This window comes from Microtus pennsylvanicus, chromosome 7, assembly GCF_037038515.1.
Source record: "Microtus pennsylvanicus isolate mMicPen1 chromosome 7, mMicPen1.hap1, whole genome shotgun sequence".
NCBI lineage: Eukaryota > Metazoa > Chordata > Mammalia > Rodentia > Cricetidae > Microtus > Microtus pennsylvanicus.
This window is the reverse complement of record NC_134585.1, coordinates 52,385,003-52,400,108: the sequence shown is the minus strand read 5'-3', so window position 1 is coordinate 52,400,108 and position 15,106 is coordinate 52,385,003. Positions and strand designations below refer to the sequence as shown.

Sequence of the window (15,106 nt, the reverse complement as noted above, 5' to 3'; positions counted from 1 at the left end):
TATTAAATGCTTGATTTTAAAAATTGCTGTCTGAGTTGAGTTCATAAGTTTTGAGTTTAGAATTAGAATATAATTTCCAATAATTTCTACAAGAGCTCTAAACATAACTGCCATTTTGTACCCCATATTTATGCAAACAATGTTCTCAACATCGATAACAAAAGTATAGTATCAATCAGCTCTGAAAAATGTTGAAAATGTTCGATAAATGCAGTGATGGACAGTCCTCTGATCTAATTATTTATGTAAAATTTAAAAAGCACAATGAATTTTCATTAGTTTGAAGGTTTATAAATAAATGGTAAAATTATGAATATAAAAGAATTGCTTTGAATTTTTAATGATTTATTGTCGGTGAATATCTGATTTGTATATCATATATAAACAGGTGAGGTCATGTACAAAATCTCTGGATGAAAATGGATCATGGATGGAGGTAAAGTGTAAGAAGCCCTGACCCTTGACCCTCAGGAATTCAGAAACCACACTTCAGATTTCCCAAGTGGTCTTGCTTTATCCTACCCCACAAGCAAGGTTCATAGCCTTGCTTCATTTCTTCATTGCTTACATAACTGAATGTGGGTTTGTTATCTCGACGACCCAAGGAACAATCTCACACAAATGAAGTCATTACCACTTACAAAGCAGATTCTAAAAATTTGTATTAAAAACTGCTTTCAATTCTTTTGATCGATCCATGCTTCCTATGTGTCTGTCAAATCTAATGAAGCCCACCAAGTGGTCTATAGCGGTGTCACACAAGTACCAAGGTAAACTGTGACTCTAGTGTGGAAATAAGATGGAGTGATTAGTGTTCAGGCGTATTTCTAAAAATCTGTTGAATGGAAATCTATTTTCATAGTTACTAATAACTAGAATTTAATATTTTGATATCAGAAACAGTGAACACTAGGTGTCAGTGTAAGAAATGAAAAAATATTTTTAAAAACCTGTTGTTTTCAATCAGGTGTATGAAAAAGAATATCAAAAGCAGCTGCGACCACATTTACTTATAATTGCATAATTCAGCTAACAAGCCAATCTTCCTTTTAAACACAAGTTCCTGCTCTAAAACCATCAAGAGTGTAGAATCGGGTTGAGCTGAGTATTAGATGTTACAGGTGATTTGTCACCTCAACTATAGAAGGCGCAGGAAAATTTTACTTCTAAGAATATTATTTAAAGACAATTTTACTGTAAAGAAATAATGCATTCAAAATGCATAATGTGTTAAATCCAACGTATGGACTAAAAGTTTTACACTGTATGATTTGGGGTAGTAAAGCATTAAAAATATTGCTGGGTAGTTTTTAAAGAACATCACTCGTAAAGTGCTTGTCTAGTACGAAAGGTTCCAGGTTCCAGGACCACTATGGCAAAACCAGACCCCTAAAATACTGAATTAAAAATCATTCTCATGAATGAAAGGCCTCCATACAAATACCCATGTATTAAAAGTTAACCTGGCCGGGCGGTGGTGGCACACGCCTTTAATCCCAGCACTCGGGAGGCAGAGGCAGGCGGATCTCTGTGAGTTCGAGGCCAGACTGGTCTACAAGAGCTAGTTCCAGGACAGGCCCCAAAGCTACAGAGAAACCCTGTCTCGAAAAATCCAAAAAAAAAAAGTTAACCTGCTCAGGGCACACTGTAACCCCAGCACTAGAGATACCTGGGTAGAAGGAGATGGAGAAGAGCAGGAGCTACAGAGATCCTATCTCAAAATCAGTGTTTTTTTTTTATTTAAAACTAAAAGCAAAACCAAAGTTAAGATACTTGAAAGCTAATCCACAAATCAGAACACATGAGTCTTGGAAATATAATAGATTCTTCCTAAATCCCCATAATTCCTTTCTAGTTTTGTTTTTTCAAGACAGGGTTTCTCTGTGTAGCTCTGTCCTGGAACTCACTCTGTCGACCAGGCTGGCCTCAAACTCACAAAGCTCTGCCTGCCTCTACCTCCTGATCCTGGGATTAAAGGTGTGTGCCACCACTGCTCAGCTCAAGTATTCTAAAATAATCCGGGCATGAGGTTTCCCACCTGAATCCCCAGCACTTGGGAGGAAAAGTAGGTGGGATGTTGAGGATTCAAAGCCAGTATGGGATACAGAGTCTAAAAGAATAACAACAAAAAATAAAATACAAATGTTAATAGCATGAGTGGAAAAGCATTATCAAAATCAAAGATCAACAGTTTCTGAGTAGCCTTTCCAGGGTAAAGGCTTTAACGAAAGAAAAATATATCAACATAAGACATCAAATTTTATAAAGTACATTAACATCATTGCTCGTTTGTAATCTAGATTCATGTGTTTGAAAACATGTTGGGAAACTTTGCCACAAATTTTGAAAACTATTGTTGAAAAAGAAGCAAAATAAGCATAGTAGTCATCACTAAAACATAAACTCTGATGACTCAAAAGCATGAGAAAGCATTGAAGGATTTCCCGGGTAAGCAGAAATATTTGAGTTGACTTAAAAATAACTTTTTGTATGTGTGAATGTTGCAAGATACATGAGGAAAAAAAGAATTGAAATGTGGAGACACAAGAAATAGAGAACAAAACTATACACAGCATAAAATTCCAATGCAGGAAAGCAGCTCCAAATACATACAGCATAGGAATCTAAGGTTTGTCTGGCTTTTCTGTGCCTTTGCCCTTGACACATAGCGTCATGATTACAATTTTGGGTGTCAATAATTAAATGCTGCCTGCATCCATTGGTAAAGGGTGTGGACCAGTGCTAGGTGACTTACATATATTATAATAAAATGACTATAATGTTGGTAAACTTCAATAGATTAGTAAACAAAAATCCCTAGGGATGAATTTCAAAACTGTAAAACTATCTAACCAGGAAGCCAAAATTCAAACCAAGCAATGTGTGTCCTCGAAGCTTCTGCTTTACCAGCACTTCCCAGCTCATGGTGCAGAGTGGATAGCATTTGTGGTTAGGGCAGAAATAACAGGGACAGGCACATTTGGAAGAATGATTCTTAAAGCATGAACACACTGGGTCAGCACACGTGGAATGTGCTAAGTCTGTATCTCCATCACCTCCATACCCAGAGGAACACTGATGCCGTCATAGTAGCAATGAAAGCATATGCCTTCAAATGAGTCTCTTCTTATGGATAGATGATTAAGTTTATAGTCAGACTAGTAATTATAAATACCATAAAAAGAAGAAGCTGAAACTAAGAAAATAATACTAATTCATGAAATTTGGTAGTACTGATCTTCAGTAGAGTAAGCTACATTCTTGTGTGTGTGTGTGTGTGTGTGTGTGTGTGTGTGTGTGTGTGAGTGATGACACATGGGTGGAGGGAGTCAGTTCCCTCCTTCCTACATGTGGATCCCTGGGTTCAAACTCAGATGATCACGGTTAACAACATGCAGGTGCCTTTCTTTACCTGTTGAGCCATCTCACTACTCCTGTGCTTATATGAAAAGATAATCTGATTGCTACAGATGCAAAGGAAGAATGAAAGCCTCAGTAGTTTTGTCACATTCCAGTCTCCCCAGGATTAGGCATCAATGTTCCCTTTCCAGACTTCTCAGTCACTCAGGTGATGCTGCAGCCTTCCTGTCCTGTTTTCCCTTCACATCCTTCTCAGGCAGACAGCACACCCCAGCCACGATGCCCTTCACATCCTTCTCAGGCAGACAGCACACCCCAGCCACGATGCCCTTCACATCCTTCTCAGGCAGACAGCACACCCCAGCCACGATGCCCTTCAGTGTTCTAAGATCTTTTCCCTTCAGTCCCTTCAGTTGCAGACACACACTTCTAAAGCCATGATCTCTTCCTAATACGTGTTTTTTCAGGTCTTTCCACCAAGGCAGCTGCCCTCTGCCCAGCTGCTCAGCATCACCCATGCTTCCCAGTTGTGTCATCCCTTACATTCTCAAGCTTCACATCTTTCTTCCTTTCCTTTCCTTCCCTCCCCTCCACTCCTTTCCCCTCCCCTCCCTTCCCCCCTTCCTCTCCTCTCCTCTCCTTCTGGTGCTTCCTAGTCCTAAACTTTTCATTTGGTGTTGATCACTATCCAAGTAAAAACAAATGCTTCCAGCCTAAATACTATAACAGCCTCTTTATATACCTCTGTCAATGACATTGGAATTTTCACGATCTATACAAAAAACTCACGTATTGTTTTTCTGCCTCTGCCTATCTAAAACTTGCAACTGCCTCCAGCTCCCTATAAAATTACCCAGTTTGAAACTGAATGACCTTGGAAATCTGGTCCCACTTTTCTCTCACTCTCATCTCCAGTGTACACTTAGGAAACAGCGCTCGTGCTCCAAGTACAAACTTGGGCTTCATCAGAGGTGACTTCATACAGATGGATAGATCTGATTTCTTGGCATAAAATATAAAGCCTACATAACCCATTTGACATTTAAAAATAAGCAGTCTGCTCTTACTGCACCATTCAAAGCCATTCTGACATCTCAACATAAATTCAGTTGCTGCAGTGACAAAGCAGCTTCTTTTGAGAACATAAAGACTTAGATGAAACAAGGAAATAGTTCATTTTGAAACTCAAATGTAAATAAAAGGATGATTTACTAATTATGATTCAGATTTTGGAAACTGGGATAGATAAATGACTCCTAATGATACACAAAACTTTGATTTTCTAACTAACTTGAGAAGAAATCAGATAAGTTAAAACAAAAAAATATAGATGAAGTATTTTAATGTTTCTCTTACAAAGACATTGGAAAACAGACCATTGCTGGCTCTGGATAAATACTGCAGTGGGGGTGGGGTGGGATGGGGGTAAGGGGAAATGGGGAGAGAAAAGAGAGAAGGGGAGGATGGGGGAAACTTGGGGAAATGGGATGGTTGGGATAAAGGAAGGGTGGATATGGGAGCAGGGAAGTATATATCCTAATTAAGGGAGCCATCTTAGGGTTGGCAAGAGACTTGACTCTAGAGGGGCTCGCAGGTGTCCAGGGAGATGTCCCCAGCTAGTTCCTTGGGCAACTGAGGAGAGGGAACCTGAAATGACCCTATCCTATAGGCATACTGATGAATATCTTGCATATCACCATAGAACCTTCATCTGGCGATGGATGGAAATAGAGCCAGAGACCCACATTGGAGCACCGGACTGAGCTCCCAAGGTCCAAATGAGGAGCAGAAGGAGGGAGAACATGAGCAAGGAAATCAGGACTGCGTGGGATGCACCCACCCACTGTGACAGTGGGGCTGATCTATTGGGAGCTCACCAAGGCCAGCTGGACTGGGACTGAATAAGCATGGGATAAAACCGGACTCTCTGAACATGGCGGACAATGAGGGCTGATGAGAAGCCAAGGACAATGGCACGGGGTTTTGATCCTACTGCATGAACTGGCTTTGTGGGAGCCTAGCCTGTTTGGATGCTCACCTTCCTGGACCTGGATGGAGTGAGGAGGACCTTGGACTTCCCACAGGGCAGGGAATCCGGACTCTCTTCAGACTGGAGAGGGAGGGGGAATGGAGTGGGGGGAGGGGGAGAGAAGAGGGGGGAGGGGAGAGGGGGGAGAGGGAGGAAAATGGGAGGCGGGGAGGAGGCGGAAATTTTTTAAATAAAAAACAAACAAATAAATAAATAAAAGAAAAAATAAAAAAAAAGACTTTGAAAGACCAAAGGAAAGCAGTTACATAGCCACTAGAAGCCTCCAGGTATTATTCTAGAGGATGATTCCAACAGTGGCCATCATTCCAATGCTACCCACATCTCTCCCCATCTGTACTACGTGGTGCAGCTCAACCCGGAGAGTGAGTTTCAGCAAAGTGGTGGATCTCTCAGGTTCGTCTGAATACCCAAGAATCCCATGAGAAGTTTGCCAGAAATAAAACATTCAGAACAGACAGCATCAAGGAGTACCCAGGATACAGTACCATACAGTTTACCATGCATCAGGGAGGATTTGAGCAAACCAGAAAGAAAGCCAGTGAGAACTCTAGGAAAAAGCTTGCTAGGAAAGAACCCTTGCTATGTTAGACCTCAGCTAAGATGCTGAGTAATGTGAGAACCACTGAGAATGCAGCTAGAGACCACTTATGAGGTAAGGGTTTAAAAAATGAATTGAATATTAGTGAAATAAAATAAATAGAAAAGAATGAAAGAAAATGTAAGAACAGCAGAGAATACTGGAAATTTCCTTCAAACTGATCCTCCTGGCTTATTTGAACAACCAAAACTATGAGCCAAATAAATCTTTCTCCAGTAAGCAGCTTGTGTCGGATTTCTGTCACAGCTGCAACAAAGTAGTTAATGCAGAGATTAATCTTGTAATTAATCTGGGCTTGAGAGACATAAAATACCTATATTGCCATAAAAATCAGATTGGATGAACCTGAAGAAATACTGACAATATAATAATACAAAGTCACACACAAGTTCACAAATCCCTATTAATTGAAAGTTAGGAGGGGGTCAGCCTGCGGAAGGAGGGAGCTTAAAAGCTAACAAGTTTTACATCTTTTTGGCAAAAATTCTTTGGGTAGATTTGATCCATTTCTTATCTAAATCACATCAGAAGTGGCCTGTTTTCAACCACAACAACCACCAGTACTAGCTGTCGCCCAGAGAAGGGATGTTATTGATACTCTGTATGAACAATGCCAGAAGCAGGGGCTAGCATGGCAACATGGTGTAAGGTGTGGCAACTACAGAGTTTCTTGTCTCTGCGGAGTTCTAATTTGAATTCCTGAGGCATACGGAATATGCAATATTCAAGCAACATAACATATAAAATGGTCATTTCATTTTGTGAAAACAAACATGATTTCTCAGGTATGGATCAACTTTAAAGTGCTATCATTCAGAGTATGTGCAGAATGCAGTGAAAGACTGCTTGCCTGGAGTTATAGGCCTTGATTTTGGTCTTTAGTGACAAACATATGATACATGGCAAAGTTCTATTACTTTGCTATTTTAATCTGTTTAGAAGGATTAAAATCAACAGCTTTTCTGCATTTAAACTACATATTTTCATTAGTTAACATATTTAATAACCTATACGCAGAAACCATCAAAAAGAAACCAATGATGCTAAACCATTCATAACTCCTAAGCTAAACTGAGAAAAGGGGAATTACTTGGAATAGAGGATGTCTTATTAAATAAAGTACTGAATAAGAACTGGGGGTTAGAAGGGCAAAAGATTGCATGGGAACTGTACATAAAAAAGGGGGATGGGGAAGATTTAGGGGAAAACTTTTAAATTTAATTTATAGCTAATTGCATGCTTTCATTTCTTCCCTCCCTCCCTTCCTCCTTTGTTCCTTTTAACTGGATTCTCTATATACCCCAAACTTCAATCTTGTAACCCTACCCCTACATTTGAGCTGGGATCACTCCGCTTCTACCACCACTCCTGGGACATTAATTGCAGTCAGTCTTGCTATGAAGTATTTCTTGAACGAGCTGCTATTGTAGCTACATGTCGGTTATTTTAATCTACCATCACTGAAGTTAGAGACATGCCAACCTTCAAGAATAATCTGGTTGGCAGATTCTATAATGAAAGAAGAATCTAATGTTTTTCTATGTACTATGTTGAAAATACAGTTTTCTTACTTGAAGGCACTATTCTGAACAACTATATACAGTCCACAAAAAAAAAATACAAAAAGTAAAGCCTCAGAGGTTAAAAAGAACATGACTGTTAAAACAGACTATTCAAGACAATGACATCGGGCAAAAGAGATAAGGCAATTTATGACAAACACCGACATCAAACTCCTTCCCTGTCTGGCTAGGTGATGCCATACAAACAGATCGAATATGAGCATAAAAGAGTTCTGGGTGAACCAAGAGGTAAGCCATGGAATAAGCATTAATCTTTCACAGTGAATCATTGGGCCCCAAACATCAAGCCCTGAAATAAAGGAATAATTATTGTAACTGGTATATTATGATGTAAGTTTAAATTTGATGACTAAATTGTAGATTCTTCATAACTTCTCTCTATTATTCCTGTCTCTAAAATGAAGAAAATATAGATTATAAACTTGATAATATGCATTATTTTTGCAAATTATGACATTATTTTAATACAAATGTATAATCATTCCATTTGATTTTCAGCATTTAAATGTACATTAATGTATATAGCTATTTGCACTTTTTTGTTCTGTTTTTGGCGTGTGTATTTTAAGACAGCCACAGTGGCCCTCAGCCCAGTCATTCAATGATCATGGCTTGGAGCACACAGTCACAGCTGCCTTCCCTGCTGGAACAGTAAAGCATTGCCACTGTAGCTGATGACTGCTGCACAGCTCTGCCTATGCTGTCAGCCTCAGCAGAACTGGTGAGACACCTGGGAAGTCTTAAAGGGAAAATTAGGTTTTCAAAAAAAAGGGGGCTATTTCCCATGTCAATAATAGGAAATATCACAATGCAGAAAGTTAGTACTCTGTTTAGTGCTACTAAAGATGGTTTGCAAATGGAAAACATAAATGAAAGAATAAGCCACTTAGCTGGTATTGACATAATACTGACTTCAATTACTATCAGTTTGGTATTTCATGTTTTATTCTAAAAATGGTTTGATAACTGTGCCGAATATTAAAATTAGAATGATATGATACAAACCTTAAAAAGACTTAATATTGATGAGATGTAAGCTTTAGAAAGACTTAAGACTGATAAGATACAAGCTTTAGAAAGACCTAATAATGAAAATAAAAAATATTCAGACACAGACAGACAAATTTAGAGCAGAACCTATCACAATACTGAAGAGAAGTGGTCCAAGGCCATTACAAAACCAATTTTACTTTATACATAAGAATGATCACCAGATTAGGCATCCCCCAAGGCTATGCAGAAGTTAACTGGATGCATGCAGAAGTTTTAGATTTGAAGTGATTTTAAAAATCAGTCATTTCATATAGTGTGCATTCATCCTATGTGAAGCAGACGTAAAATTCATGGGCAACTCAAAATTATTCTACAAGTCTGAAAAGATCTAGCTAGCAATATTGGGAGCTGGCCCTAAGTTACAATAGAAAAATAGTGGAGAGAGGAAGCTAGGGGTCATAGAAAAACAAGGTAGGGGTAGAGGTATGGAAATTTCCCAAGACTGGGTTCTCGGTGAAGACCAGTATTCTGATGTATAAAGACAGCCTTGGTTTGATGATCACAGCTTGGTTTGATGTTATATAGCAGCTTTGAATACTTGGGACAGGGTTGAAGAATCTGGAAATAGGACTGAGTCATTTACTAAAATTACATAAGGCCCAAAAGAAGATATCAATGATGTTTTACAAAGATAGACTCCAGTTATAAACAAAATGATATAAGATCCAGAAGTTAGACAAATATTAGTTGGATTTTTGGCCTTTGAAAATGCTATTTCAGAATGGAAAAGGTGATTATTAGGCTTTTTAAGGCAAGATCAACACCAATAAATGAAAGGATTAGAAATATTGCTGATATTGGATCTCACACTTATGTTGCTGTTTTGATAGAAGTAATTTCTAGAAATTTTGAAAAAAATAAAAATCTCAGATGTTCTAATTGTGGTAAACATGGTTGTTTGAAAAGGGATTGTAGGTAAGATGTCCCTAGAAACAATGTTTTTTTTCTAGAGATAATCCAAACAGAAGGCACCAGCACTGGACTAATGAATGCAGATAACCAGGGATAGGTAAGATAACCCTATGCCATTGAGAAATGCCTTATGGGGTCTCTGGCAGGCCCCAATGTCAAATTTGGTTCAATCATTCCTCACCAGCACTAGGAAACTCCTCCACAGAGCAATTAAAAGACCTAAATGACTGTTGTTAAACACCGCACTGCTCTGGATAATAGAAAAGCTTCAATAAAGAAAAAGAAATTTTTGAAAGAGACCATAAAACCAGTACTTTGGCAAACTTTTATAAATGATCAAAGACCAAAGCAAAAGAGGTGAATAAATGACATTCTAATTGAAGGTTTGCTAGACACAGGTCCAGATGTAACAATAATTTCACTAAAATTTTGGCATCCAGATTGGCCTCTTAGGAGGTAAATATCCAGCTTGTAGGGATTGGAACTTTATTTCATGTAAAACAAAGTACAGGATGGGTCAAGTATATAGGGTCAGAGGACAGACAGGAAAATTAAAACCATATGTGGATGTGGCTAACATAGCAATGAAATTATGGGGACATGATTTGTTGCAGAATTGAAAAACACAGATTAACATCCCTCCAATCTCAGAAACAAATCAAAAATAAAGAGTGCTTCTGAAAGAAATATTAAAAGATATTATCAAGAACAGTCAAAAGCCATTCAGGCTGTACATTAACTGGACACAACTCCTTGTGGTCCCAACAGCCCTACCTTTAAAACCTATGTGGATGGAAATTGCCTTTGACTTCAGAAAAATTACAAACACTAGAACAGCTGGTATAGGAGCAGCTAAACGAGAGATCCATGGAGTGACAGAGAAATGATCTCCTGTTCTCTTCTCTACTTCCCCTACTAGGGAAAAAAAACCCTGCATATCCTTAGACCTCTCCCTCCTCCTGATGGTCCCTCTAGCTTCCTCTCAGTTGGCCATAAAACTCTATGATCCATCCTGGCCAGTTTAGTGTGTACTCCACCCTATGAACCTAGATCTGACTCTATTGGCAGTATCAGACAGCAATACAAACAAATCTCTCAAAACAGTCTAGCCCAAGTTTTAAATTACTATTCTAAACTGATCCACTCAAAGCTGAATTTTGCACTACTGAGATTACAAAGATCTTAAGTATATATTTAAAATAGCAACTTTGATCCTGCCATGGCCTCCTATTCCAAAACAATCTACTGGAAATAAAGGCTGGAAAATTGCATTTCTGTGTGGTCTACAAAGCATCCTAGCCAAGCTGATATGTATTACTGAATCTTCAGAGGAATTCAGAGTGGTGGAATATGAAGAAGACCAAAGAACATAATCTGAACCACTGCTATCATGGGTCCAATTAGAGGGCAAAGTGCTTACCATGCATCACAATAACCAGAGTTCAACTGCTAGCACCCATGCACAAAACAAAAAGATAGGCACAGTGGTATACACCTGTAATCCCTAGCACTCAGAAATCTAACTTTACTTAATAAATAAGTTGAATCCCTATAAAAGAAAAAAGCAGAGGCAGCTGAAGACAGTTGGAGAAGATGAAAAAAAAATTACTGCTAACCCACAAATCCATAACACTTCAGGACTGTAGAGTTTTGATAAGAACTTCAATGCCTTTAAAACACCTTTACCTATTGGTTAAGAAAGTCTACTGATTTTGAGAATTTATGCTATGACTGTTTAGCAGTTTGAACCCATATTTCTTTGGTTTATCCTATTTGGAGTTTGCTCTGCAACTTGAGTATACAGGCTTATGTTTTCACTATGTAATTACAAAAGGAAATCCCCACTTATAAAGCCAATGAAGAACACAAAGTACTTAAGAAGTAATGTAACAAGAAATATGCAAGCCAAAAGAAATTCCCTGAAAGGCGTCAGCAATCTTTAACAACTATAGAGACCCCTGGTTGTTACAAAGAAAAAGTCAATACTATAACAATGCAATTCTATATTATAAACTCATGTGATGTCAGTAAACATACTAATAAATTTTATATATCCTAGACAAGATGGTATGAAGGTGTAAGTCACAAAACAATCCCACACCAGTTTGGAATTATGATTAATAAAAGGATTATTTATTTAAAAGGAAAAACTTATAGATTACCATCCTAGACAACAGCCCTCTGCACAACCAGTAAAGGAGTCTAATAGCCAGAAGTGGAGCTGGAAGCAAGAGAGCAAGCACATGGCTACCACTGCTTTTTAAAGCAAAAGAGACCATGCCCAAGTGGGCTGGTATCTTAAAGGTTATTGGCTAAAGGAGAGAAGGAGCTCCTGCAGCAATAGTAATAATATTTACGTTAAAAGTGAGTAAATAATTTCCCTATCCTGTTGTATTAGGTTCCATCCAATGCCTCAAAGGGATTTGTGAAACAGCAGAAAGTATAAACCCTGTGTGTACTAAACTCTTTCTATGTCAACACATCTATAGTTCACTTTATAAATTAGGCATGGTAAGAGTTTAACAACCAAAAATCAACTTTAAGAATATAATAGAAGGGGTTAGAAATACGGCTCAGTATGCAGAGGATCCAAAGTCAGTTCCCAGCACCCATGTTAGGCAGCTCACAACTACTTGTAACTCCAGCTCCAGGTGATATAAAATTCTCTTCTGGCCTCTAGGGCACCTCCAATTATGCAATCATGTGCACATAGTCTACACACACACACACACACACACACACACACACACACACACACACAGTATAAAAGTCTTAAAAAACAATATACTGCAGAAAAGCTGTGTAAATGTAAAATTTTTCTTCAAATAAATGACTGGTACAGCAGAAGTTAGGGAACAGCAATCAGTCTGGTAACTATGGAAGCAGTAGGGCAGGTGGGACATATGACACAGATACTGAAACAAAGGGATTTACTTCCCAGATAAGATGGTGTGTATTTTCAGCACAATGCTCACAATGGAATGTCATTAAAAACTTATTAATTGTTCACTTTTGGAATTCTCTATTTTATATTTTCAGGTGTAATTAGCTACAAGTAATTGAAACCTTAGAAAGGAAAAACATAGATAAGGGGTATGATGATACCAGACCAGCAAGATACATTAGAAAAATAGAAGGGGTTAGGGTAATACAGCCCTAAGATCTCTAGAATGCACTATAAGACCTATATAATAAAGCAAATGTTACCTGACTACAAAGACAGACAAACTAGTACAGAATACAAGAGCTATAACTCTTGCTACAGATAAACCTATATTGATAAAGAAGGTAGTTTAAATGACTGGGAAAAGGTAGACTTTTAACAAATGTTTATAATAAAACTGGGAGACTATTCAACAAAAGACAAAATTGATTCCATATATCCAAAAAAGGATTGAGAACTAAGGATATAAAGGAAACAATGAAGTAATTTAAAAAACTAGAAAGTAACGTAAATAAATTATTCCTCAAATGATGTGGGAGTGTCATATATCAATCTGTTGATTTCATTGGTTAAGCAATAAAGAAACTGCTTGGCCCTGATAGGTTAAAACATAGGTGGGAGGAGTAAAAAGAACAGAATGCTAGGAGAAAGAGGAAGTGAGCTCAGAGACGCCATGCTCCCCTCTCCAGATACGATAGCTCTGCTCTCTGAGGCACACACGATGAAGCTCCGACCCAGGATGGACGTAGGGTATAATCTTCCCGGTAAGACCAGTGCTACACAGATGATTAGAAATGGGCTAAATTAATATGTGAGAATTAGCCTAGAAGAGGCTAGATAGAAATGGGCCAAGCAGTGTTTAAATGAATACAGTTTGTGTGTTGTTATTTCGGGGCATAAGCTAGTGAGGTGGCCGGGGTGCTGGGGACACAGCCCCGCCGCTCCTATTTACAACACTCAAAGTTATTATATAAAAAGAAATTATGATTCAAAATTCAACATCAATAAAGATTGATGTCTCTGAATATAGCAAAGTAAAAATAATTGTAAGCCAAACAAAATCTCTTAACAGCAAACTTTAAAAATTGAAAAATTAACACAATGTAAGAATATCTTTGTGCCATATGCCATAGAGCAGGTGCTGAGGTCACTAATGTATGTGGGATGTGAGTTAACTGATGTGCGCCCACTGGATAGCCCTAAAATAGCCTGAGTAATAAGAATAATGATGACACTGGATAATGACATCTAGGAAAGAATTTAAATATTAAATATCTTTCCTGATAACCCCAAAAAGTAATTTTTAAAAAAGTGCAGGAAAGCTTTTCAATTAAGAAGAAAACCAAGTAATAAGTAGACAAGAAAGAAAAATCACTTCTGTGCAAACACTATAGTAATAATTTTATAAAATTTCCTGATAAGTTATAATGCTAGTAGGTTAAAAAGTACTCAAAAAGAAAATATTTACATAGCTATAAAAATATATGTCCCAATGTATTTTACTATCCTAACTTGAATATTTAAAATAACAGTTACATGGGTTTAGAGTATATCTCAGTACTATTGCAGGCATTTAGCATGAACAAAACCGTGGGTTTGACCCTTAATATGAACCAATAAAACAAGTACATTTATACAATAAAATAACTCAGCATTTCCATCTTCAATATGTATCCAAGAAATGTAAAAATAAGACACATCAGTAAGACAGGACATCCTTGCTATGCTGCACTGAGGAGATCCCACCAGTTCATAAAAAATCATGTTCAACATGTGTGATTACATTCTAATTATAAGAGCAGTCCAAAGAACCAGAAGACACTCCACTTCTCAAAAGTTTTTAAGTTATGAGAGAATTGAAAATCCTGTAGGCTTAGCAGAGACAGAAAGAGACAGCTCAGGTATAGCGACTAAATCTGACAGCCAGTGTGGTGTCCTTGATTGGGTGTCTGGTGGCAAAGAGGATGGAATTTGAATGAGGCTGTAAAAATTTTTGTGCCAGAATTATTTCCAGGTTTCCATAACTGTTATGGCTATGTATGATAATGACATCAGAGGAAGATGAACAACAGTTGAGAATTCGTCACACCATTTGTGCAAATATTATTTATCCTAAAGTAAACAGGGTTTTAAAGAATTCTAACAAGCCTCTGGGGGTACATCAGCGAAGGCTGAACATACTGTTGTTATGGCAACATCCCACTATCAAATGTATCAGATTATATACTTAAATGGGTATTATTATATGTCAATAAAGCCAAAAATCTAGCTGTAAATAAAAATTTTTTAATGTGTAGAGTTGGAAGTACAACAAAAATAGAAAGAAAAAGAGATACCAAATGGGGTTATATGTGATCTTACCAAGTTAACTAGTTGTGTGTGAACCACATCTTCTACTAAAACTGCTGTTTCATGGAGAGGCCTCCTAGCATCCCCTAAAGAAAACCTGCAGGAAAAATTAAGACATACCATTATTAATGCTGCAAACTAGGTAAAGCAAACATATATGCTTCTTATTCATTGTAAAAATCAGCTGAATAAAGAGGTTATTATTCTTCACAACAATCCAACAATCCACTCCAACTTGTAGACTAAAGAAATAAATG

At 37.7% G+C, this 15,106-nt stretch overlaps 1 protein-coding gene across 6 annotated transcripts in view; it reads right to left on the bottom strand.

The window, feature by feature from the left end:
- Supt3h (SPT3 homolog, SAGA and STAGA complex component) overlaps positions 1-15,106 on the bottom strand; it is a 367,702-nt gene that overhangs the window by 189,197 nt on the left and 163,399 nt on the right. For 3 of the 6 annotated variants that reach the window (XM_075980696.1, XM_075980694.1, XM_075980695.1), the window contains one exon: positions 14,862-14,946. The exons of the other annotated variants lie outside the window; for them this stretch is intronic. In XM_075980696.1, the coding sequence (XP_075836811.1) occupies positions 14,862-14,946 (85 nt within the window). The remainder of the gene's footprint in view (positions 1-14,861; positions 14,947-15,106) is intronic. 6 annotated transcript variants of the gene reach the window in all.